Source organism: Pseudocercospora fijiensis, assembly GCF_000340215.1.
Source record: "Pseudocercospora fijiensis CIRAD86 unplaced genomic scaffold MYCFIscaffold_5, whole genome shotgun sequence".
NCBI lineage: Eukaryota > Fungi > Ascomycota > Dothideomycetes > Mycosphaerellales > Mycosphaerellaceae > Pseudocercospora > Pseudocercospora fijiensis.
In genome coordinates this window covers 154,721-179,741 of record NW_006921536.1, presented here as the reverse complement: position 1 = coordinate 179,741, position 25,021 = coordinate 154,721, and the positions used below count along the sequence as shown (strand labels likewise).

General features: G+C 50.8%; 11 protein-coding genes across 11 annotated transcripts; 7 read left to right on the top strand and 4 right to left on the bottom strand.

Moving 5' to 3' along the window:
- Window positions 1–568: 568 nt before the first annotated feature.
- On the bottom strand, window positions 569–1,531 carry MYCFIDRAFT_78950 (uncharacterized protein; the record flags this gene model as incomplete). The annotated part of the gene is made up of 3 exons (XM_007929002.1): window positions 569–691; window positions 1,003–1,309; window positions 1,515–1,531. The coding sequence occupies 3 exons, from the start codon at window positions 1,529–1,531 to the stop codon at window positions 569–571; spliced, it is 447 nt and encodes a 148-aa protein (XP_007927193.1).
- Window positions 1,532–2,212: 681 nt separating this feature from the next.
- Window positions 2,213–3,027, bottom strand: MYCFIDRAFT_78951 (uncharacterized protein). The gene is made up of 3 exons (XM_007929003.1): window positions 2,850–3,027; window positions 2,639–2,789; window positions 2,213–2,548 (listed from the first exon to the last, which is right to left on the bottom strand). Exons 1-3 carry the CDS (start codon window positions 2,885–2,887, stop codon window positions 2,471–2,473), a joined length of 267 nt encoding a protein of 88 aa, XP_007927194.1. The 5' UTR covers window positions 2,888–3,027; the 3' UTR covers window positions 2,213–2,470.
- Window positions 3,028–3,232: 205 nt separating this feature from the next.
- Window positions 3,233–3,884, top strand: MYCFIDRAFT_63746 (uncharacterized protein; the record flags this gene model as incomplete). Its single annotated transcript, XM_007928917.1, has 2 exons — window positions 3,233–3,754; window positions 3,837–3,884. 2 exons carry the CDS (start codon window positions 3,233–3,235, stop codon window positions 3,882–3,884), a joined length of 570 nt encoding a protein of 189 aa, XP_007927108.1.
- A 983-nt stretch (window positions 3,885–4,867) lies between these two features.
- Window positions 4,868–7,216, top strand: MYCFIDRAFT_32605 (uncharacterized protein; the record flags this gene model as incomplete). Its single annotated transcript, XM_007928769.1, has 2 exons — window positions 4,868–5,732; window positions 5,772–7,216. The coding sequence occupies 2 exons, from the start codon at window positions 4,868–4,870 to the stop codon at window positions 7,214–7,216; spliced, it is 2,310 nt and encodes a 769-aa protein (XP_007926960.1).
- Window positions 7,217–7,656: 440 nt separating this feature from the next.
- MYCFIDRAFT_154272 (uncharacterized protein) lies at window positions 7,657–9,267 on the top strand. Its single transcript, XM_007929021.1, has one exon. It carries the CDS (start codon window positions 7,807–7,809, stop codon window positions 8,839–8,841), a length of 1,035 nt encoding a protein of 344 aa, XP_007927212.1. The 5' UTR covers window positions 7,657–7,806; the 3' UTR covers window positions 8,842–9,267.
- Window positions 9,268–10,989: 1,722 nt separating this feature from the next.
- On the top strand, window positions 10,990–12,058 carry MYCFIDRAFT_211409 (uncharacterized protein). Its single transcript, XM_007929020.1, has 2 exons — window positions 10,990–11,213; window positions 11,281–12,058. The coding sequence occupies exons 1-2, from the start codon at window positions 11,023–11,025 to the stop codon at window positions 11,945–11,947; spliced, it is 858 nt and encodes a 285-aa protein (XP_007927211.1). The 5' UTR covers window positions 10,990–11,022; the 3' UTR covers window positions 11,948–12,058.
- Window positions 12,059–12,691: 633 nt separating this feature from the next.
- Window positions 12,692–13,862, bottom strand: MYCFIDRAFT_100197 (uncharacterized protein; the record flags this gene model as incomplete). The annotated part of the gene is made up of 3 exons (XM_007929019.1): window positions 12,692–13,218; window positions 13,298–13,490; window positions 13,767–13,862. Coding segments are annotated over 3 exons (816 nt in total), but the record flags the coding sequence as incomplete, so codon positions are not given.
- Window positions 13,863–17,410: 3,548 nt separating this feature from the next.
- Window positions 17,411–18,799, top strand: MYCFIDRAFT_32819 (uncharacterized protein; the record flags this gene model as incomplete). The annotated part of the gene is made up of 1 exon (XM_007928777.1): window positions 17,411–18,799. The coding sequence occupies one exon, from the start codon at window positions 17,411–17,413 to the stop codon at window positions 18,797–18,799; it is 1,389 nt and encodes a 462-aa protein (XP_007926968.1).
- Window positions 18,800–19,193: 394 nt separating this feature from the next.
- On the top strand, window positions 19,194–21,214 carry MYCFIDRAFT_32768 (uncharacterized protein; the record flags this gene model as incomplete). The annotated part of the gene is made up of 7 exons (XM_007928776.1): window positions 19,194–19,400; window positions 19,454–19,487; window positions 19,539–19,698; window positions 19,747–20,320; window positions 20,371–20,531; window positions 20,582–20,987; window positions 21,038–21,214. 7 exons carry the CDS (start codon window positions 19,194–19,196, stop codon window positions 21,212–21,214), a joined length of 1,719 nt encoding a protein of 572 aa, XP_007926967.1.
- Window positions 21,215–21,483: 269 nt separating this feature from the next.
- On the top strand, window positions 21,484–22,350 carry MYCFIDRAFT_121755 (uncharacterized protein; the record flags this gene model as incomplete). Its single annotated transcript, XM_007929018.1, has 3 exons — window positions 21,484–21,788; window positions 21,924–22,064; window positions 22,113–22,350. Coding segments are annotated over 3 exons (684 nt in total), but the record flags the coding sequence as incomplete, so codon positions are not given.
- A 31-nt stretch (window positions 22,351–22,381) lies between these two features.
- Window positions 22,382–23,088, bottom strand: MYCFIDRAFT_203733 (uncharacterized protein). The gene is made up of 2 exons (XM_007929017.1): window positions 23,022–23,088; window positions 22,382–22,954 (listed from the first exon to the last, which is right to left on the bottom strand). The coding sequence occupies exon 2, from the start codon at window positions 22,950–22,952 to the stop codon at window positions 22,698–22,700; it is 255 nt and encodes an 84-aa protein (XP_007927208.1). The 5' UTR covers window positions 22,953–22,954; window positions 23,022–23,088; the 3' UTR covers window positions 22,382–22,697.
- Between the last annotated feature and the right edge of the window lie 1,933 nt (window positions 23,089–25,021).

Here is a 25,021-nt window from a genome sequence, read left to right as displayed (position 1 = left end):
ATCGGCGATCTCTACGGCAGCTGCTTCAACTCGATACGTTTTTTCCAATGCACACCAGACGGGCCTTTACCTCGTCCTTGTCCCGCGGGTCAGGAGTTCTCGTGTACGGGTGAGGGGACGGGGATGTGTGATAGTATTAAAAATTTGAATTTGGGGAAGGGGAAGGAAAAGAAATGTAGGATGGTTTGTGAGGAGGATGGGGGGTTGGAGGGGGAGTTGGGGAGGTGTGTTTGTGATTGAATTGGTTTGGTGAAGGAACAGGGTGTGAATACGGTCTTTTTTGGGAGTCATCGTACGTACATGCCAATCTGCCCGGGCGTGGATTTTCTACCATGAATTCAACCCACACTTACCATGCTCTTGACCACCTTTAGCACCTATGGTCTTCTCTCACTCCTTTCCCCTAATACCCGTCTGGTTTTCTCTCGCATCTGGCACGTTCTACGCCATTCGAGCGAATTGTGTCGTTAATCCTAACTCATGTTAAGATCTCAGTTTTCGGTGGATAAGGCATGAATAGGCTTGTGACGAGTATGTTGTCGGGCTCGCCCATGTTGATCATGATGGATCAGGAGCCGCGACGAACAGGATGGAACATGGTGGCAGTAAGATGGTGTAGATATGGGAAAACTGCATGTGGTTGGCGGAGGGAGATGATTTTGTACTCGTGATTGCAGCTGGCGTGACATCTCTGATGATAAAATTCATGGGATTGAGGAGTAGAGCGAGCGAGTGGCTAGATCGTTGGGCTTATATAAGAAGCTGCAACGAAACGCTTGCCTTCACTGATATGGCTACCTTACTGTCATCACCGATCCCGAGACTCGATTGCATGCTGCACAATTCGAAAGAGGCGAGGCTAGCAGCAGTCGTGAAGCTCGTAGGTATGCAACATTCAAACTTTCAAGGAACAGGCAACCCACCAACATGTTCCCACATCCTAACCAAATCCTCAACCATCCATCTCAACGTCTCAATCCTATTCTCCGCCACCCCACTTACCCCAGTCGCTATTCTCGCATTAACCGTATCCTCATCACCTCCGACGAACTGCTCGTAAGCTTGTGTAGTCCTGTGCCATTCTTCGAAAATTGCTCTCTCGTTCCATTCTAGGATCTGAGGATCACAGGTTCGGAGCTTGGTGAGATCGCGGATGACGTTCCAGTTCGGATTGGTTTCGTGAATTGTCCCGGGCTCGAACCCAAATGTTGCAGGCTGGGGAGGTCCGCCGTTGGGAGGGCGAAATCTGGGAGTCGGAGGAGGCTGTGGGAGGATTTGAAGACCGAGTTGAGCGAGGAATGGACAATTTCTGTAGAAGAGGTGGTCCATGCGGAATGGGTGGTGTGAATATGGGAGGGTTGTGGTTGATTAGAATTGGGATGTGGTCACAGCGTTGCATTTGTTTCCGCTGGTCGCCTGCCATTTTTGTGATTGATACTAGGGTTGAATCTAGGATCTTGAGCAAGCAGATCTACAGATTAGCATGAATGTCAGTTTGTCTTGCAAGGACTTACTCCTTCAATGGCGCCATTACTTTGAGAAAACCCAAGCCTATTTCCTATTCTTATTCTATACTGCTGCCAACAGTATTCACCATAGCTTCAGGCTGACGTGACAAGCGTGTTCACCATGTACTGCGCCAAGGTCGACTCTATATCCAGAACCTCACCAGCATTCTCAAACAAACCGGAAAACCGGGACTCCAGCAATTATGACGACTCCGGCACACACTGACCCAACGAGTGACGGGTGGATCCACGATCAGAACGACTATGACCAGCAAAATGGCATCTGCAACGATGCCCTAATCCGAAAGCACGAGAATTCAGCGAGAACAAGCAGATTCTCCGAAATTGCATCAACGAGCACTACGGCCCGACTTTTGGCACGCTTCCAGGTTCGAGAGTACCTTGAGAGAATCGTTCTACCGCTGAAGTTGGCTTGGGCGAACAGACGACCGTATCCAGAGAAAGACGACACGGCGGAGAAGCGAAATATCAGGATTGCGCCATCACAACACCCTCCTTTGACCGATCCGGGGGACGTCAGTACATCTGTCGCGCCTTCGTTGTATGACGTATACATCCCGGATTCCACACTGCTGCATGATATGCAGCTCGATATGGACATGGGTCGGGTGATCCCAATGAGGAAATCTTAAGTCGTCAAGGTGGAGTATGACTGCTGCAACCTCTGGAAGTGGAAGAGGGCTGAACATCAAGGCTCATGATATTCTGCTATACAAGTCTAAGTCAACGAAACCCGCTAAATCCATCTCAAAACGTTCTTGATTCCTCATTCCGGCTCCGGGGACGCCACCTGTCGTCGCTCTTGCTGAGGACGCAATTCTATATGGGTGTCATGTGAAGAGTCTTAGCAACTCTGAAGGAAGCTGTGCCGCCTCGCTGTATCGCCCGAGTGCTCGTTCGCAGTGCTCTTTGCTCGCTTCGTATCATCCGCACCACTCCTCCTATCGCAGCGCTATCTCTCCACGTCCACTTTGTCTTTTGTGCATAAGCGCCTGGCAGCCGCAGAACAGGAGAAAGACCTGTAGTAGTATTGTCAGCTTGGTGTCCTTCAGTCCAGGTCCTCAAGTGTCTTCGGTCTCCGTGATCGATTTAAACTGCCGGCGACTTACAGCGTATACTACAACTGCTCCGAACACTGCAGTCGCGACCTTCTTGCCATCTGGCGGGTCTTCTGTGCTCCCCATCATGCTGTGATGGTTGGATGCGAACATGCCGCCTATTGTGCTTAAAATGACGATGCCGAAAATCGAGATGACAATGCTGTATACCGTATGAGCCCTCTGCTTCATCGCGCATGCCATACGCCTGGCATTTGCTTACCATGTCCATGCATTGAAGGCAGATACTACGGGCTTCATGATGGATGTGGTTGGCGCCTTTCGCAGGTCGCAGCGTTCGGGGAATCGGTCGTGCACAGATCAGTATCGTTGCGTGCAAGTTTGACGGTCCGAGCGGTCTTTGCAGGTGATTTCGTGGGCGACGGGCTCGTATCTGTGGTGTATGATGACGGCGTGGGTGGTGGTAGCAGTGCGGCGGCCAGGTTGAAGGCTGCGCACAGATCGGCATGCGGCCAAAGTTCCATCCCCCATCACAAGCACCAGCGCCAGCACTGAATGCGACTGCCTACGACTTTCCAATTCACCACATCCAACATCCACAACACGCATTTCGAACAAAGAGACACGCACTGAGCGCACTTCACAATGCCAGCGTACCATTCCGTTTTCCTAGACGAGCCGAACCAGCAATTAATTGGCAACTTTGCTCTGCTCCCGCTACGAACACGAACCAGAGGTCCAGCACAGCAATTACCTGCACTAGCTGGCGTCACCGAACTCGACATTGAGCCCAGCAATGAGTCCTACGATCCACTAGACGAAATACTCTCGCTCTTCCGCGCCAATACCTTCTTCCGAAACTTCGAAATCAAAGGCCCCGCAGACCGCGTCCTTATATATGGCATCCTCTACGTCAGCGAGGCGCTGAGCAAAATCAAGCCAGGCATGAGCAAGAGAGATGCTGAGAAATCAGTGATGAACTCTGCTTTGGACACGAACTTTGCGATACCTGGCGATGCGGGCTTTCCGCTCAACCAGATGTTTGAGCCTCCCAGAGATAGGAATGAGGCGGAAGTGCTGAGACAGTATATTATGCAGATGCGGCAGGAGCTGGCTGTGAGACTTTTGAACAGAGTGTATGGTGACGCATCAGGGCAGCCTAGTAAGGTGAGTGCTGTGAATGCAGCGACTAGGACAGGTCACGCGGTCGTCGGCACGACGACTAAAGCAGAGCTAACAAATTGCACAGTGGTGGCTCAGCTTCCAAAAGCGCAAGTTTATGGGCAAGGCATTATGATCGCATCAATGATGGGAAGTACCTTCGACCGGGCGCAGCGAAACTGCTCGAGACGAAGAATCGCTAAACGAATGTGATCATCCTCGACATGCTTGTGGCATTTAGTGGTATAGGAAGCCACCTACGCTAGACCAACTGCTAGATATCGCAAAGCAGAGGTGAGAGCGTCAGAAAGATTCCGACGCTGCATTAAGGATAAAACAGTGGTCTCTGAGAAATCGTGGACCAGGCTAGATATGGCGATGTCTCATGACCAGAAGCATGACTTCGACCGCTACGAAAAGCTATGAATAGAGGAAATCTGCATTGAACCATGATCAAGCTCTCGACAGCAGCAACTGACATTCCGCCCACCGAACCGCTCATAGGCAGGCTTCTCGGTCCGATATGCAATCACATGAGCAGTCATGCAGCCCTCTCGTGTTACGGAAGAGCGGCCTCGGATGCAAAGCAGATCTGGACAGCTTCAGCCTCCAGAGACTGCTTGCGAAATCGCCCTGCATGCAGGCGTGTCAGTAGCAAGACCGGTGAATGGTATTCCAGCTTTCACCAGCGAATGCGTCGAATCATGTGACAGCCATCTAAGCCTCCGCCCAGCTGCGGGAGAAGACCGCTAGAAGGTCTGTCGAAGCACCTTGCCTCCAATAGGCATCGCTCGCGAGATCCACTTTGTTGCTGCGGATCGTCCATCTTGATGCCTTTCGTGTGACGACCAGCCGGTCAGCTTCTGTTTGGAGTAATTCGACCTCGCAGCAATGCGCCAGGCCTCCTTCCAGCTCTGGCTGTGTTCCCTGCCCTGCACAGCCATGTGAGTAGCATGCGGCTGACCGGCACTTGCCACTCTCCCAGGGAGCTCGCACTTTGGTTGTGCATACATATAATGGGACGCCTATTCCTTTCATCGTCTTACCATCAACCAACAATCTCATCACTTGCAATCCATGGCCATTATTGTACCGGCATAGACCACCACAATCGCAGTCATGCCTAGCAGACTATCAAAGCTATTTTCCTCCGACAAGGAGAAGGAAGCACTTGCCCAACGTGACAACAGTTCGCGTGGCAAAGACTCTTCCTCCTCTTCAGAGCAGCTTCCCAGCTACGAGCAGGACCAGATCGATCGGGACCACATCTTACAGCCTCCAGATATCACCGCTGGCTTCAGCAACCTTTCCATACGACCGTCTGTCAATGGCGTCCCGGTCAAAGAAGAGACGGTCGCTCACCTCAAAGTTCTGGAAGCCTTCTATCGCTTGAGGCAATCAGTCGGCTCGCAGAGTGGCCTCTTTGGCATTCACAACAACATCGTCACAGGACACGGCCTGCCCGAAAGCGACAAGATCGCAGAGCTTCTTGCCAGACTCGCGGAGAAGAGATGGGCCATCTACGTTCAGAGAGCCGTGGACCGGTTTGAAGCGTGGTGGAACGTCCTTCTACCCAATGCGTACTGGCCAGAGCGTGTGCGATTAGAAAGCGAAGGGAGACGAGGTCTTCTTGTCAAACCAGAGAACGTTGGAGGTATGCCCTATCGACTTGTCATGGATAATCTGCCACCAGTCGACATCTTGATGGTTTGGCATGCATTCATGCTCAACCCACGAGCTTACTTCGAAGACTGCTTGAGACAAGGCCATATGGCTTTTTGGCATTGCTCGTTCCCGTGGGAAGAGGTCGCGGGTGCCATCAACTCTGAGACCTTCGCGTTCGAGCCTTCAATTGAGATGCAGCAACACTTCACCGAGCTCACTAATCTTCCTTGGGATAATTTGGAAGGGAACAAGCTACGGACTGTAAAATGTCCTTATTGCCAAGCGAGCAACGACGTCCCATGGACTACATGCGACTGGAGTGCTGCAGACTCTGGAATCGCCGACGAGACAATATTAGATACAGCTATCGATCATGCGCTCTCTAGTGGCTATGGTTTCTCAGACAAGGACTTTTTTGCGACCTGCAGCAGTTGTAACGCATCCATTCACCACGATCGACTACGAGCTGGAAAGTTTGCCCGCGACCTTCGGAGATTGATTGTAGATGACAAGCCGATGGCTGGCACTGTCTTAGGCATGGAAGGAATTCCATTCCAAGCTTTTGGCAAACGAGACGTGACCTCCGAATCTGTCATGAAGTTCCCTAATGAACTCCTCAGGCATGGACTTGGAACGGTTATTGAAGGCAGTCGGAAAGCAGGTATCTTCGATTCAGAAGGGGCAGATGGCCACAGTATAGACGGCATTCGTGGTATGATTGAAGGGATGATGAAGAACAAGAGCTATATGCGGAAGGTGAGAGGAAGCCATTCGCACACACCGCAAAGAGCTGAGCGCGTGGCCATTCGGAAGATGATGAGTCGATATTGGGACAACAGCTCACCATTCGCGCTTGATCTGGTAGGGGCAGTCATCCGTCAAGGAACGTTTATCGAAAAGATGCATAACATTGACTGGCTGCATTCTCCGGCGTTGCCATCGACCATGGAGAGGATCATCACGAAGTACCAGCACTTCATGAACATCATGAAAGATCATCCTACACGAATGGCTGTTCCAACACTTGACGTTGACCTGGTCTGGCACACGCATCAACTCAACCCAGCAACGTACATGGAGTACACGATCACCAAAACTCGTCAATTCATCGACCATGACGATAAAGTTGCTGAAGTTCAGCTCAATGACGCTTTCGCCTGGACGTCCAAGACCTACCAGAAACTCACCGGCCTCCCGTACTCCGAATGCACTTGCTGGTACTGCGAAGCGATCCGAGAGTCGCATACTTCAGCCGCCAGTCGCTTCTTCCAGACTCCCTCTGCGACAGCTGCCGACGAGTTGCATGCCTCCCCTCAAGATCCCAAGAAGAGCGTGCACATCTCAGCCCACAACGCCGTTCGCCCGACCGACGCAAAGTACGATGCCGTTTCACGCTCTCACGCCGATGATCTCGAGAAAGCATATCAGAAGGCCTGCGAACGAGCGAAGAAGAAGGGCAAGCCGGTGCCGAAGAGGAATGATTATTACTACTCTGATGCGTATGGGTACCCTGTCTACATCCCGGCATACTCTCCTTACATTGGCTTTGTGCCTTACGCTCCAATGTACTACCCTGCCACACCAGGCTGCATGGCTGTCGGGGCTGGAGCTGTAGGTAACTGCTGTTCAGGAACCTGTGGCGGTGGTGTCGCCGCTGGTGGCTGTGCCGGAGCAGGCTCGGGCGGATGTGCTGCAGGAGCTGCTGGCGGCTGTGGCGGCGGCGGTGGAGGAGGGTGTGGTGGAGGTGGCGGAGGAGGGTGTGGTGGCGGAGGAGGAGGAGGAGGTGGTGGTGGTGGATGTTAGTTTTAGTGAATGGATAATTGGAGGGACATGGCTGCTTTGGTGGATTTTTCGATCTCTCCCATGCTGTTGAGATGCCCGTTGAATGAGGATGACATTTTTATCAAACCCACAATCCTTTTCGACCGAAATCCATCTCCTCGTCTCACATACCAAACTCACAGTGACATATGGCACTTTCGTTGTTGCCAAGAATCTGCAAGACTTTTGGACGGCAATGTGCGTGCTCAAGCAAACCCATTCTCTCTTCGACTTTTACATCAAGACTTTTGCAGTTCAATGAACAACATATGCGACGCTTCTTAACCCGATCCTCAGATCGCATCAGGCAGGCATGTCCGGTTTTCTCGCTTCTTGCAAGTCGTGTGACTGCCTCGGTATTCTGCCGCGCTCTCCGCTCAACTCAACTCTTGTACGACAGAAAGCGCCACGTCAAGCAAACCAGTTCTCCTTCTCTCGTGTGTGTCTGTCGAGCAAGCTGAGCCTTAGGCAAGATATAGGAGGATACTTTTGCGCGAGGTCCGAATACGAATACGGTGAAGGCACCTGGCGACTTTTCACGGCCTCCGAACGGAATCCCGAACTTCGAGACAATGGTCGTCACGGAATTCCAGGACATCATCCAATTCTCAACCGGAAATCCTGAGTCCTCTCGAAAGATTTTGATCTATTTCGTCCCGGGAAATCCAGGCTTGGTGGAGTACTATCGAAGATTCCTGGAACATTTGCGTGGACTGCTCCGTGAGGCTAAAAGAAAAGAGCACATCCTGATCTACGCAGCCAGCCATGACGGCTTTGAGTTCCAGGAGGAGACGAAACGCCTACACAATCATCAGAATCATGCACCTCCGTACTCGCTCGCCGAAGAAGTTCAGGGCTTGATATCGAAAATCAGCACGCGAGCTCATCAGACTGCGGAAGAACATCCTGGTTCGACATTGGATGTCATACTGGTTGGACATTCGGTTGGCTCGTATATGCTGCTTGAAGCCATTGAGTGGTATCAGCAGCAAACCTCGGAAAAGGCAGTGTACAACATCATTGGCGCGATTTGCCTCTTTCCAACAATCGTGGATATGTTTCGGAGCGATAAAGGCCGCGTTTTCAAATGGATCCTCCCAATCCCTGGTCTCGGTCTAGCTTTGACTGGAATCATCAGACTCTTACAATTCTTCTCCCCCGGTCTCCTCACGAGTTTAGCGAAGAAGCACACTCCAGGCCCGGAAGGCTGGGAGGTCACAGAAGCCTTGGCAAAAAGCGACTATGGCATTCGACAAGTGATATACATGGCCCGCCGCGAACTTTCAGAAATCACACACGACAAATGGCACCCTGCAACGCTCTGGGGTGTCGTAGACGAAAACGACGCATCCCACCTCAATGCCAGAACGAAACTTTTCTTCCTCTGGGCCCACAAAGACTACTGGGTTCACGACGACACCCGAGACGAAATCATCGCAAAACGCCGCACGAGAGGAACTCACGAGACACGACATTGGCCGTGCATGGAACTTTTGGAGAATGAAGACATTCCGCATACGTTTTCTCTTGATCCTGAACATTGTCGTTGTGTGGCTATGAAGACTGCGGAGTGGATTGTTGAGGGTTTGCTTGAAGGCGTGAGGTAGATGTAGAGGTACCGTCCTGAGCGACTGGAATTCCTTCCTTTTCGAAGATTTTACCGGTATATGCCATATTCTTGATCATCGCTCTCCCATCGATTCGGCTCTTCGTGCTCGGGCCATTTGTCGTCTGTGTCGCGAGGCGTTTCGGCGATGAGGTGGCGTTGGAATTGCTTTTGGTAAGGCATGGTGACTGCGAGTGATGGATGGTAGAAGAAGGTGAGGATTTGTTTCTTTGGTGGGTGGTGAGACCGGCTCGAAGATGTATGTTGTTGTGATTTGATGGATGATGGAAGATGAGAAGGAGGATTTTTTTTGTTTTTTACTTATTTCTCAGCTGGATGAGGGCTGTGCTCTGAGACGAAGGCTAGAAACATCGATTCATTCTGTTGCAAGACATTTTCGCATACACACACCGAACATTTGACTCCGAAGTTCTACTTCCTCAATCAACTTTCTAAGACAATCGATGACAGAAACACGAAACAAGATCTCACACACAACGCCCCCTTTGATCTATTGGTTGCTCAATCGCTCTCCACCCCTTCCCTCCCCCCTATACCCCCCTCCCATCCTTCATTCCCTTCCTTTAGAGTTAGGAGTTTCCTCCCTTAGTCTCAACCTCAGTGATGCTTCTTCTTCCTACACTCCTCCCTAAACCCCAAATCCTTACACCTCCCATTCTCGTAACACTTGTAATAATGATGAATCATACCCCCAGAAATCACATCCTCATTCGCCATCTCATAGCATTTTTTTCCGGCGTGGTTGGGTTGGCATTTGCAAGGCCATTTGTCGTGGGCGAGAGCTGGGAGGGGGATTGAAATTAGTAATGGGAGGGTGAGGAATTTGGGAGTCAGTGTGTGAGTGAGGGTAAGAGGGAGTTGGGATGTGAGTTAGTGATGAGAGTGATCTGGGTTGGGGACTGGATTGGACTGACCGACTGATGTGTCTGTGTTTGGGAGGGCGGATGTTGATGCTAGGGATAGCATGGAGGTGAGGACGAGGAGTGGTTTGAGGAAATGCATCTTGGGTGGTGTTGGTTTTGGATTGGTGGGATTGGAGGTGATGGAGGAGGAGGAAGAGGAGAGAGGAGAGGAGAGGAGTGATGCTTTCTTATAATTCTTCACGGCTTCCGAATGTTGCCGGTTCACAGGTAGGGGTTTTCGCTTCCGTTGCTGGAATGGTGGATAAGTGTCGATATTGTGCTGGATGGATGCAGTGAAAAGGCTCGGGAACTCCAATGCCAGTCTTCATGGGATGTGTGGATTAGCTGATATTTCTCCATTTGCGCATGTCGAACATGTTTCTTGGAAGAATTTGATGCCCAAAGGAATTCAAGAGCTTGGGAATCCAATAAGAGAGTGTGCATCTGCATCTTGACTTCTGCCGAGACCGTGGTTGTGGTCTACGGAGCCAATCATCGGTCTTCGAACTTTGCTGACTTCTACCACTACACATTCTCACTCTCGTCAGTAAATAGCGGTAATGACTGGTGGCATCCACTGCTGGATGAGAAGTTCAACTCCGCCCGACTTTGTATGAACTTCTCTCGGGAAATTTTCCCCATTCAGCCATCGTAATCACTCCCGCATCTATTAATCCTTCCCAAGTCGGTACACCTGTTGTTACCTCTGTAACACTGGTAGCAGTTTCTTCTCTTCTTGTCGACGTAAATGATGTTCGAGCTTCCACGGTATCAGCAGAAGTACAAAAGTGGTTCCACAAGCACAATACCGATGTCAGGAGTATGATAGAATGGCATCAAGGCACCTGTCGCTTTGTATAGCACCATCTCCTTGCATAAAAGATTGCGGAGGAGAGCGCTACAAGCGTAAGCTGCCAACCATTCTCGAAAGTCGACGCACCAAGTGGATAGAGGACGTCGATGGCTGCATCGAACACGGTGAGCGCTTGGAAGAGCGCAGAGGGTGTGATGTGATATCATGCATGGCCTGGTGAAGGTGAATGATGAGCAGAGAAGGCCGGCAGACTTGCAGAAGATCGACCTTCATCGATGGCAATGCCTTGTTTTGATCGCTGCTGAGAAAGCAACACGCTGAACTCTGTTTCCCGCTACGTCATTTGTCTGCCAGAGGTGTTGATATACCCCTCTACCCCTCCACTGTAAACAATCGACACCTTGACCCAAATTGAAGAACTAATTTATCGAAGAAAGAAGTAATCATGTCTGGCAACGTTGGAATGGGATCGTGCTGCATGAGCGGCCATTTGGCTTCAGGAACACCGCAGGGCCGAGAGGAGACGATCGGTGGACTGCCAACTTACGTCGCGGAACCCGCGAACAAGGACAAGAGCAAGACCGTCGTGTTCCTTAACGACATCTTTGGCTACAAGTTCAACAACATCCGGCTGCTGTAAGTCTCTCGAAAAGGATGGCAGCCTTGGGATGTGCAGATTGGCTGACGATGACGATCACTGCAGGGCGGACGAGTATGCAGCTAATGGATTCACTGCTTACATTCCCGACGTCCTCGAAGGCGATGCGATCGACCAGGCATTCCTCAAGACCATCGAGCCGACTTTACCAGAACGCGAGGCTCGCTCGATAACGGAGAAAGCGGCTGCAACCGCAAGCGTCGCAGCTACGCTTGGTCCGTTCTTGATCAAGCACCGAGAGGCTGTGGCTCGTCCCATCATCGAAGGCTTCATCCAGAAGGTGCGCGAGATTCCAGGGACTCAGAAAGTGGGTGCGATCGGGTTCTGCTGGGGAGGTCGATACGCCATCTTAGCTGCACAGAAGCCTTTTTCTGGGACTCCAGGCAAGGGTATCGACGCGGCATTCGCAGCTCATCCGTCGCTCCTCTCCATTCCAGCCGACTTCGACCCTGTCACAGTACCGCTTAGTCTCGCGCTGGGCGAGAAGGACTCATTACTTGGCGAGACGGAGCAAGGGCAGATCCTGAGACTGATGGCTGCGAAGAAGAAGGGTGAGGGAGAGGGCGAGGCTTTGGACGGCGCTGAGTGCATCATCTACCCAGATCAGATCCACGGTTTCGCCTTGAGGGGTGATTGGGCCGATGAGAAGAGCAAGGCGGCGATCGATCAGGTTACCAAGCAGAGTGTTGGATGGTTCAAGAAATATTTGTAGCTGTGCGACTTGCGGAAGCTTCGACGCCAGCAATGTGAGCTGTGTAAGGCAGATACGCTACGCTTTCTCCATGTTTATGATAGACGGGAAATGGAAAGATGTTGAGGATTAACAAGATGTGAGAAGCGGGAGCAGGCGACGTTGAAGTGACAAGTGCGGCCGTGCCGTTGACCAGGGCCCTGGTCAAATCTTGCTTCCAGCCCCAGCCAGCCCAATTGTCTTGTCATCGACATCATCAGGCTGCCAGCCATCACGCCTTCAACCCGTAATAAGCTGATCTCACTGACTGATATCGACACGTCTTCGCGGTGTGGTCTCGAGACAAGTCGTTTCCAACATCCAGCCGGCCTCGCGTAGAGCCTTCGCGTTATTGCGCAGCAATGTCCTGCTAGCGTCAATGGCCTGGGTAATTGCATCGAACACAGCGTCCTCTGCGGCGTGGGACACTTTGTCAGGCCCAGTGACCCGCTCTGGCTCGAAAGTATTGTCGGTATGAGTCGCCATGGCCTTCGCAACATGCAAGGCCGACCACCAGGCAGAAAGTAGATCCTCGGCGTTGGCAGACTGCCTCAGGACAATCGAAACATGGACTATACCTCCACGTCGGCTCGGCCAAATCAGAAAATTAGAGCCCTTGCATGCAGACATCAACCTCGACATTCGATACCCATCGACCTTCAGCGATGGCACTGATGTACACTCGTGATCGGAGAGCGACTTTAAGAATCCTCCGAACGACTCGTTCATCGTGCATACTCCTATCAGCCGATTTTCCGCGTCTCTCACGGCACCGTTGCGCTCAAAGATCCGTTCTACCCGAGAGACCTCCGCAGGCCTTGGAATGTGACCGACGCACAAGCGGTGATACACCACTGTTGCTCTTTGCCGGTTGAGGGTCTGCATTACAATGGCTCTGACTGCCCGTCGATTGGCTTCAAGATGTACAGACAACATGAGAATCAGCGCTGTCCAAGTCGCCCAATGTCCAGAGATCCAATTCACGAGGAGACTGCCGGTCAGCATTCCCAGTAGTGATATTATGGTTTCTTGACTGCTGTCTTTGGCGTTGAGCTCTCCCAGGTTCTCCCACTTCGCGAAGTGCGCGCTCAGGCTTGCTTTCGTCGAGCTTGCGACGACGTCGCAGACAGCGAAGCAGATGCTACTCAAAGCTAAGATTGGCGGCCGAAATGCTTTCGGGAGCATGGGAGAAAGGCAGTTGAGAACAAAAGATGAATCGTGCAAGAGGTCTGCACAGAATCGGTACATTTTACCTGCGATCGTGTGTGCGATTTTAGCAAATACTAGTCAGCGGCAACTTATTATTATTATTAGGAATTTGCACCTACTTACATTCTGGCTCGATGGCTTTTCCGAGGCGGTAGGCAAATGCGACCTTCGCAATACGGCTCAAGGATTGCTGGAGCATGGACAGGAGCAAAGCCGAAGTAGGCGATGCTGAAGAATCGCCGACGCCCACGCTTAAAAGCACGGCGCGAGAGGACAATAGCCCGGCAATGCTACTGACGAATGCCTGTATAGAATCCTTCGCGCCATCAGGCTCTGGACAAGATCCTTCTTAGCCCACGGTGGACACTCACATAGATCTGATATCTGTCAGAAACGTCAACAGTGTCCCATATAAGCCAGATGCATCCGACTCTATTTCAACACACTCTTTGTAATCCTCTGTCACACTGTGTGGGTAGCCCGAAGGCAGAAAAAGGGCGATGAATCTTTGAAGTAAAGTATTGGATGTCGGAGGGAACTGAGGAGGTAGTTTAAGCTTTGATGTAATTCCTGGTGATGATGCTGTACTTACGATCGCATCTACTCGGCTTGGGGATCCTTTTTTTCCGATAGAGTGTATGTAGGTTGCGGTGAGTGTTCCTGCCTCGTCAACTTCTCGGACTCGGAATTGGATTTCTGCCATGGCGTATTATTAAGTGTGTCGAGATCACGAATATCTTGCGACGATGTATGAGCATCAACTAGGTACTCGTAGTTGTAGAGGACGAAGAGACATTGCATGCATTGAATTGAATCGTGGTCAGCCACTGACGTAATCTGGTAAGGCTGGGACGGAATTTGCCAAGGCTGCGCTTGCGAAGTCGTTCGCAGTGCACTTTTTATACGAAGAGAAGCTACACTATCATGTCGCTAGAATAGTTCTATCAGTGGACGTTGCTCGGACTTTCGGTGGACATTCATTAGGACATGGATCACAAGACTACAGTCTCTATCATATGCAGCAACTCCGCCTTCGCTGACCTTGCATGCTCTCATGGTGCCTTGAAGCTCAGTACATTAAAGACTAATTTGCCTTGAACGTGCACCAGCGCCATTTCTGTATATGCTTAGGCACAACTTTACTTGCAAGTCTGCTAATCCGAAAGGGAAGACTGTGCTTCTGTTCCACCTGTTGGCCGGCTTACAGCTTGGGCCGTCTGCTCCGGGACAGCAAGCGCAGCCGATGGGACTGGGCTTTGCGGAGCAGCAGGCGTTGTGGCTGTGGTATTGTTGGAGCTTTGACTTGGAGCTTTCGTGCTACTTTTGCGGACCGGGGGATCTTGAATTTTGGCGACAACCTCCCGAAAACGCTCCCGAAGAACTCTTTGGTACCACCATCCAACATAGCTCATGAATATCAGTAAGATTGCTGCAGTCAAGCCTCCAGGAAGCCAAAATGTGCGGGCATTATGGACCGACTCGGCGCTGTTACCCCCCATGAAGATCTGGACATTTTCGTCATGTATGTTCATCCAGTATCGTATCTGCAGAAGCATGAGCCAAGCACAACGCACAGGTCAGTGTAGCCTACCGGAAAGAGACATAGACAGTTCTGGTATAGGCCCATGAGGAAGAAGACTAGGCAGTGTCAGCATAAGACAGGAGAATACGATGGACTCCGCCCACCTGTGCCCATGACAGAAGTGAAAAATGACATCACTACGCCCAGTACAAGAAAGAAATACCACAGCACCAGGACTAAATTGATGGGACGGGTCTTTTGCAAAGTGTGCGCCCTTGTATCCCTCGAATTTCTCTCCCAAAAAAACCAGCTGAACAGCCAGAGTATCATGAGGAACGTCTGCGACATAGCATATACCAAGGTTGTCGTAGAGCGGCAGCTCAATCCCGTCACCGGCGTCACATAACTGATATTTCGTCAGGACGACATTCGCTGCTTGTGAAGTCGCAGTACCACCTACCTAATCATCATACCAAAGAAGCTCGGGAAGAGGATCAGAAAAATGGCGGGACATAGAACCTGAAAAGTCCATCCGAGCCAGCCAATATCCAGTATGTCCCGCTCAAGTCCAACAAGATCAGGGTATTCCTCGACGACACGATGAATCCAGCGAGCTTTGCTTGATCCTCGCTCCCAGGGCCAAACTTGCGTGTACACAGACATATACGGCCCCGACGTAGACATTCTCGTAGCGAGGACTGGTAGACGCAGGGCAGCCATTCCACCTTTGCCTTTGGAGCCGTTGGAGCCAGCGATGCCTTTCTGGTGCTGTATATGCTGTATACTGTCCGGACGCTCTGGGCCATAAGTGATAGCCTCCCACACCTTGGTTTCTTTCCCAGCCAACAACAAACTAGAAGCAATCGCGACATGGGGTATTGTCATTGAAAAGATGCCAAAAGCTAAGCCGTGGGAGGGTTGACTAAATCGAGTGGTTAGTGATGTGCCCATTGCATATGATTGCAACATACTTATCCGCCGAATGCGTGATGAGATCAGCAACAGCGTAAACAAATGAGCCTGTGTAGAAAAGAACAGCCGCGCCAACGTTGGATCCAAAACTTGGTTGCGACTCCAGCATGCACTCCAGTTCAATCTTGACGCGCTCAATGTGATGCTCAAAGTCGTCATTGGAAGCTGTGTGGTTCTTCAGATTCGCGGAATGACCAGATGATGAGCTTCGAGAGCTTCGAGAGCGGCTCCCATTTGCGCCTGTACTTGGAGCTGAGAGTTCGTGTTGAGAGGACGCTGGGCCGGACGCTGGGGCCAAGAGCCCCGTTGCTGGAGATTGATGTGCCTGCAAGCCTTGCGAATTTGGAATTTTAGGTGGAGAAAGTCTCGCCACGCGCTGAGTCGCGTGATCCCAAGCTGGAGTAACATCCAAGTTGCCTAGCAGCACACAGAAGAGTATGTGTGCTTGTTGTTGAGCACTGAGCGATCTTAAAGCAACGCCTCGTGGGGGTAGCTTCAAAAGTATGTCCAGTATCCGAAGATCAATCACAGCTTCGAAAACGCATGCAACAATCATCGGCCCCGCAAGGCAGAATACCACCATGAGCCAAATGACGAGGTCAACGATCGCCACGAAAGCTGCAGTCGGAATTTGATATAGCGCGCTCAACATGCCAGACCAAGTGCTGAATCGCTTTGGGAAGAGCCAACCAGGGACATGGACTCGTCGTCGGCGGCCGATGTTTAGGACAAAGATGACAGATGGTACTATGAACGCCAGCAGGGGCTGAAGCCAGTTATTGACACCTTGCCCGTCGTTGATATGCCACGAGCTCCCGCAATGACCCAGACACCAGTCGTAAGTTGTCCAAACTTGCGGAGGCCCTCCAGCGGAGCCATTGTACCCGGCTGTGCATGGACAAGGTGAATCAATGAGCACGTTGATATCACCTCGAAGGGCAGTTTGTCCTGGGACGTATTCCACGGTATTGTTGACAATGCGAAGTGACTCGTTGATAGCGACCAAGCAGCAGGCACCAAAATTCAGATTGCCAGTAGTGTTGTCGGGCGTGTAACTTCGACCTTGAAATGGCGCCAATTCCCCCTTCCAGAGCTGGCCAAGTGAGGAAACGTTGAGGGAAGAATGCGCAAGACAGGCAAAAAGAGGCACAAGCGCAAGGTGCGCGACAGCCGTACGCTGGTGTAGCATTGTGAGCAACATGACACAAGCGCGGGGAAAAGTGCACGGCACAGAGCACAATAAATATCGGTACAGACCTTGCGCTCCGATCAAAGCTCGCCTGGAGTGCGACACATGCGACAGGCCACCATGTCAGTCATGCTCAGCACCGCCTGGCGCAAGTAGAGGCCGCCCATGGTGCGATGCGATGCGATAGAGCTCAGCCTCGTGTGTAGAAGATGGTGATAGCAAGGCCCTCGGCGGTATGGAACGTCAGAGGTATCAGGTGGAGTATGTGTTGTCCATTCTGGTTCGCAGGCGGTGGCTGGGCGCTGCGAAGTTGATGTGAGGGTGTAAGTGTAAGTCATCGTGCAGATTCCAAGTTGCCTTCAAGTTGCCTTGAGTGCAGTAGCGTGAAAACCCCTGCTTGCCAAGCCTGGAACAAGCCGCGTGTGCAAATCTCTCCGTCGCTTTGGCCATTTGTTCTGTCGACGCCATCCCATCCCATTGTAAACGAACGCATTTCAAACTGATCCTACACCTTATAGTCTACCCTGAGAAACTTCAAGTGCAACGCTCGACCATGAACAATTCACAACTGGCATGCCAGCCTGAAGCTGGAGCTCCCGCAGATTTGACCGACTTTTTCCAACGCGAAAAGGACATATCGATGGTGCACTTCCACTGGGTTGACATGTCAGGAAGGTTGCTGGCGCGTGTCGTCCCAAAATCCCGATGTCAAACACTCGCAGCAGCTGGGCAGCCTACCACAGGTACAGCATATGGTATCCTAGGTTTCATGAGCTGCTTAGATCTGCCCGATAATTGTATGCCAGGAAGTCGGACTGCTCTGTATCCGGACTGGAGCTCACTTTGCCGTCTTCGAGAAGGGCATGCGTCCGTGCTCTGCAATATCTCAGAAGAGAACAACGCATATGGTGACGTCGATGGCAGTATATTCGATCGATGCCCTCGGTACTCACTGTCAGGTCTGGTGAAGCGCATCAGGGAGGACCATTGTTTGAGTATGTTAGTAGGGATTGAGATCGAGTTCTACCTGGTGCCGCAACCACACCACGACGAGATGCCGCATTTGACTTCGGCACCATTGTACAATCGCAACAGCGTGGCTTGTAGCATTCGAGGGAAGAATGAGGCAGTGCTTTGCGAAAGTGCTCAACAACTCGAACGGTGTGGGATAGCGATTGAGCACTATCACGCAGAGTCAGGCCCTCAACAATTTGAGATTGCCCTTGGTCCGATGGAAGTCGTCAAGGCTGCAGACTCATATGTTCGTGCGAAAGAGATCGTTGCCAACGTCGCCGAAGCACACGGCATGAAGGCTATCTTTTTGCCTCGGCCTTTTGAAGAGGCTGATACTTGCGGTCTGCATGTTCACATGTCATTTGAATCCACGTCAACGGAAGACGATGCAACGGCTCAGGAAGGCAAGGTTCAACATTTTCTTGCAGGTGTTCTTGGGCGACTTTCACGACTGTGTGCTTACGCGATGCCAACAGAGGAAAGCTACTCGCGACTTCATCTGATGACCTTAGGACAATGGGTATGTTGGGGCACTGAGAACAGAGATGCTCCAGTTCGTCGCATCAATAGCAACCACTGGGAGTTCCGCGCTATAGACTGTACAGCCAATATTTTCCTGGTGCTCGCAACTTACATTGGAGCCGGCATACTTGGTATCCAGCGCCAAGAGCCGCTGCAATGGCTGGACAGTACTAACTACCACTTTCGCTATACAGACGAGACGAGGAAAAGCTTGGGCATCACCGAGATGCTTCCTGCAAGCCAGGCTGAGGCAGCCACGCTATTCAACATGGACACCATGGGTTTCGAAACTGTCATAAGTCCTCGACTGCTCGACCTGCATCAAAGAGTCAAGGCGATGGAAGAGAAGACATTTCGGGAGTTGGGTGAGCACGGTCGTGTGAAAACATTCCTAGACGTGTATTGACTTCGACATTTGACACTCGCGACAACAAGCTTTAAGTAACTTCTGGCAGTCGCCGTGCGCCCCGGCCCATCCCGAAGCAGCCGCAGGATTTGCGGGGATGCTGCAAAGTAGCAGTAGTGTAGTTACACAGCACTTCAAGCTTGCTTGCAGCGTTGGTCGCTTCGCTGTTGCTTGGGAGATATGGATCTTGACGCACTGCCACTGCCACTGCCACTGCCACGTTCATCTCTCCCCTTCCGTGCTCGTGCGCCAAGCTCGAAAATCTGCGACCGCTGATTCATCACGAGCTCGTCTTGACCGCAGGGCCGAGAAGAATGCACACCCTCTTGCATCAACCACCATTCGCTACTTGGCTTCGAGTATGCGCGCGGCCTGCCTGCACTGGACTTATGGTATGGAGCGTGTTCTGCTTTGCACAGTCGCTTTGGCTGCCTTACTTGCTGTCCTCCTGGTCAGTCGAGGCCCTTTCTTACTGCACCCGCTTGCACAGGCAAAGCAGCTGCCGGTGAAAGATCATATTGGCGCCGTGGCTTCAAACGCCGCTCCTTGCAGCCGCATCGGCATAAACGTCCTCCATGAGGGCGGCAATGCAGTTGATGCAGTAGGCAAATGCCTCATACATATTGCAGCGTTCTTGAAGGCTGACTCGAATAGGCCATTGCCGCAGAGTTCTGTCTTTCCGTAATTGGTATCATCTCGTTCGAACATGACGGAAAATGGCAAGCTGATTTCCATTCAGGCATGCAATGGACTGGACTGGGAGGTGGGGGGTATGCTCTGGTCAGAGGAACAGATGGCTCCTACGACTTTGTTGACTTTCGAGAGACTGCGCCCGCATCTGCATCTCGCGACATGTACCACAATAATATCAACGCTTCGATTCACGGAGGACTCGCCAGGTAAAGTTCACGAGATCAGCTGACGAGAGACCACTAATTCTGTCGAAGCGGCGTCCCGGGACAGTTACGAGGCCTCGAATATATGCATCGGCATTATGCGTCTCGATCATGGTCGTCGCTTATAAGGCCATCTATCCATGTCGCAAGGCAAGGGTTCCGCGTGAGTGCCGAATTGGCGTCTGCTATTGAAGAAGAAGGCCCAAACAGCTTTCTCCTCACCGATGACACTTGGGCCATCGACTTTGCTCCGAATGGCACGAATCTGGTCAAGGGCGATATGATGACCCGGAAACGTTATGCAGATTTCCTCGAAGCCATCGCGCATCAAGGGCCCGATGCATTTTATAGGGGGCCTTTTGCAAACGCAACCATACGAGCCATTCGAAAAGCCAACGGAACCATGACCTTGCAAGACCTGCTCGCCTACTCCGTAATCTCACGAAAAGCTCTTGCGATCAAATACAAGGATTTCAAAATAGTCAGCTGCGGTGCGCCTGCCGGTGGATCCGTGGTCCTGAGTACTTTGAACATCGTGGGAGGCTATGAATCCATACACGAACCTTCTGAAATCCATCTTAGTACTTACAGGCTGGACCAAGCTATGCGATTTGCATTCGGACAGGTACGACATTCCAATTCGTTGCTCCTTGAATTTTTAGCTGACTGTCACAGAGAATGAAGCTTGGAGATCCTTCGTTCGTAGCTCACATGGATCAATTCGAGGATTACATGATTTCTACTTCCACTGCTACTGATATCAGAAGTCGTATTTCTGACACGCATACATTGCCATTGTCGGCATACAATCCCGACAATATGACGTCTCCCGAGTCGTGAGTCTCTTTCAGTGTGCATGTCTGCTGTGAGCTGATAAATCTCCTAGTCATGGAACGTCTCACGTTTCATCGGCTGACAAGCACGGGATGGCTGTGTCCATGACAACTTCTTTGAATCTGGGCTTTGGATCGCATGTCATGGTGCCTGAGACAGGCCTCATACTCAACAACGAGATGAACGACTTCTCAATGCCAAATGTTTCGAACGAGTACAGCTATCTGCCGTCAGATGCCAACTTTATTGCACCTGGAAAACGACCTCTCTCGTCCATGTCACCTGCCATCGCTGAGGTTCTTTCCGATGGCCACATATTCCTCCTGACTGGAGCTGCTGGTGGCTCCAAGATCATCACGTCCACTATTCAGAGTCTCTGGCACAATCTCGAACTCAACATGAGCATAGATGCAGCCGCCGCAGCTCCTAGGTTTCATGATCAGCTGATGCCGAATGAGGTAAGGACAGAATATGGCGTTACATGCATAGCAATTAACGGGGTCTTTAGGTCCTGTTCGAGTATACCTTCGACAACCACACTGTGGCATTCTTACGTGACAGAGGCTTGAACGTAACCTGGGTTCAAGGCCTCACGTATGTGCAGACCGTAAGAAGACAACCCAATGGCACATTTCAAGCGGTCGCAGAGCCACGAATGGACGATGCGGGTGGGTACGCAATATAGCATATCCTGTAAATGAGTATAGCTGCTAGGTCTACTGTGATATGCCCCACTCACCAACAATCACTTTGCAAACGTGGCACTTGGGATGACGAATATTCTTAACCAGAGCAGCAGCCAGATTTGTGAAGGTAACATATGCCAATACACAGGCGTAAGTACGTACCCCGCTTCGCAAGCCCGCCGCTTGCGCAGCTCAGCATAAAAGACATATATACTTCGCCTTTTCCGCCTCCCAAGCTGAGCACTCGACATCTGCTTCGAAGATGGACGTACATTCGACCATTAAATTCTGCAAGCGGGATCCGAAATGGTCCCATGAGAAGGCCTTCAATCTTTCATATCTTCCACCGCCTGGAACACAGAAAACCAATGTGGACCATGAAGACATAGATGTAACGATACACGATATTCGGCCACGAAAGGACTCCCTGAGCCTTGGTCGCGAAGGATTCCAAATTCTGGATCTGGAGAGTAAACTTGAGTACGAGGATTTCTTCGATCAAGAAAAGGTGCAAAGCATCTTTGCCGTGGAACTGCGGGAGGTGCTTCTGAAATCCCTCGGAGCAAGCGGCGTGTATTTTCACGAGACTATTGTAGGCATGCACTCCCCCAAACCATCGCACTGTTCTAACCTGTGCAGATTCGTTCAAGACATCCGAACTTCCCGGCGGCTGGAACAAATTTGCGGTATGAACAGCCAATTCCGAAGGCTCATGTTGGTACGTGAGGGAGATCAACCTATCACTACCGCTCACGAAAAGACAGATTATACCATCGACCAAGTGCGTTCTCTTATCGAAGAGATCTCGGGCACTTTGCTGTCACCCAAAGTTCGCGTCCAAGCTGTCAAGTAGGTCATCACAAAGCCTTTCGTGGGCCTTCGCTAACAAGGTCGGAGCGTTTGGAAGCCCCTCAAAGGGCCTGTTCGCGACTGGCCTCTTGCACTTTGCGATGCGAGTACATTGAATCCTTCGGAGGACCTCCAGGAGATTGATGCGGTATTTCCAACAGGCTTTCTTGAAGGCTACACAGTACACTACAGCAAAGGCCAGAGATGGTGCTACATATCCGACCAAAAGCCCTCGGAGATGTGGCTTTTCAACATCGCTGACAGTGCTTCGAGTGTACCCGGTAAAGCCGAGCACAATTTCTGATGGATATTCTCATGCGCTAACGATCGTAGTTGCTCACTGCGCTTTCGAGAACTCAGCCTCTTCCGCAAAACATTCGTTGAGGGAGAGCATCGAGTTTCGAATTTTCGCTATATATTCCTGAAAAGAAAAAAAGAAATGTTGGTATACAGTCTGATTCCTCATGACGAATTCTCCGCACATATCCACGAAAATGTTTTTTTGAAAGTCTGACAACCTTCTCCGAAATGAATGAGTTGATAATGCAAAGTCCGCGCGATTCGAGCAAAAAGCTTTCCTTTCCTCTCTCAAACGAATGTCGCCGCGATCGACTCGTGATGCCAGCCAGGCTCTCACTCCTTCTTGACTTCTTTCTCAACCGAGGCACATGTAACCTCCTGCTTTGCAAGCATCGATTGCAGGGCCTCTTTATCGTCAAGTCTCCACAAGTCCACGCCACGCGCAGTCAAGAAAGTCGCCGGCATAGCTCCAGTCGTGCTATCATCGACTGGCTGCGAGGCAGCATGATTTGTTCCTTCGCTTTGCGGCGGCCAGTCTTTCTGCCAAGGCTGATCGCGTTTGACCTCTTGATTGTTTGTCGGACTCATTTCTACTTCGGTTGTGGTTAGTCAGTGGTCCAAACCCCGAAAATCTTGGGAGCTGCTGCTCATTCATACTCAGATGTTTGGAGGATGTGAGCTTTTCGGTTTCAGTGTTGTGTGGTTTGATTATGGTATTCTAAGGCAAGATTAGGAATGAAACTATGCGATTTTCTTTTGATTTTCTTCAAATCTATATACTAACTATATATACAAGCAACCCCGCTTTCGTCTTTGAGGAGTTTTGATAATAAGGATCCATCAGTCGGCGCTGGCATCCACACGTTTCCTGAACGCAGCACGCCATCCTCGTCGAGTCCACGGGAATAGCTTCGAGGGAAATTTCCGAGCGAAGTTGAGCTCGTTGTCCAATCGCCGCTATGCCTTTTCTCTACATTCACTTACATGTACCCCAGACAGACCGGTGAAGGACTCTAGTCCAGACATAGCTCCTCATTGGTCTGCAAGCGCCATGCAGCCTTGGCTTGATTAACCGACCTGCAAGGCAATGATGAGGTACCTACCTGGCACATTTCTGCCTTTGTCGTGCATACGTAGGCAACAGGAAACGACTGTCCGCATCGATTATTTCGAGACGCTGGCGGTAGAATAGTGATTGGTTCTCCGCAACAGGCCCTTTCATTCAGCTGTGCCGAGCAATGTTTTTTTATATATCTTTTCAGATGGATGTTAGTTACTGAGTCTTGTGTACTTGTTGCATCGTTAGAGAGAGAGGGGTGCAGTGCTTACGCTGCACGTCCTGCGATCATATAAAGAGTGCTCGCCTTGCTTCTGCACCTGCCCACTACACCACGATCTAGCATCATCCGAGGCAAACAGTTAGGCAAAGTTTGTGTGAGCTGCGGCATTAAGTAGGAGCTCTCTTGATTGACGTCTAGGGACAGCAATCTTTGTGGGCATGGGAGGTACTGTACCTTGGCGCACTCTTGGCTATGCATATGCGTATGCGTATGCTTAGCGACCCAAACCCTCACGAAGGTCCTAGAATAATCGATAGACCCTCATCCGACGTCCCGGGCGAGTCGCGAATTGCGAGACAGAACGTTTCTGATGGGCCGCGACGGGAGTTGCATACAGGCGCCATAGATGTTGAATACTGAATACTCTTAATTGCGTTTAGGTTGAGAATGCCAAGAACCTCGTGACCGCGATGCCTGTCTATACTGTTTCTTAGTAATTTGGTCGATAGAGTGCAGTTATCCTTACACCGCCTCGAAAATGGCCCTTATAAGCGGTCTACTACTAGAGATAGCATATATTATCGCTATAGTCTACGTTGCTAGTAACCTCTTACTACTATATTACCTTATAATAGCGCTAAAGCCGAAGAAAGTACCGTCGGCGGCTCGAGCGAGTCGATTACGTAAACTAGTCGAGAAGGAGCTTCCGGCTTATAAGGAGGCTATTAAAAGGCGCGAGTCGCCGAAGAAGGAAAAGGCGAAGATAGTAAAGAGGTCGGCGGTAGCGGAGGCAGCTTTAAAGAAGTTTAGTTAGGCGCGCGTATTTAATACTTAGGCGTATAGAGAATTCTCGGACCTCTTATTAGAGCGCGCGTCGATAGTAGTTAGTAATAATAATAGTAACGGCGGTAGTAACGGCGGTAGTAAGAAGGATATAGAAGGTAAAGTCGCGCCTAGCGAGTTAACGACTATAGGTAAGGCGCCTAGCAATTAGCTAGCGCAACGGCTTATAAACTAGAGGTTAATAGATAAAGGAGATATTAAGACTGCCTCGTCCGACTCTCGTAACGACCTTTACTATAAGCAGTATTAGCGCCTTCTTAGCGGCAACTAGGTCCTTAGAACTAAGAATAAGGAATAGTATAGTGCCGCTACTTAGCCTACTAAAGATGCTTTCTACTAGGCAGTTAATAAGGCTAAGAAGCAAGGTCTCTTTATTAGAAGCTATATACTAGTCGTATCCGCTACGAGTATAAAGAAGGCGGATTAGTTCTACTAAAGTTAGAAGCAAAGTAGTAAGTTAAACGGCTATTCGAAGAGCGTTTCTATACTAATCTCTCCTAGCTAAGGATTATAGTAAAGCACTTAATGCCGCTC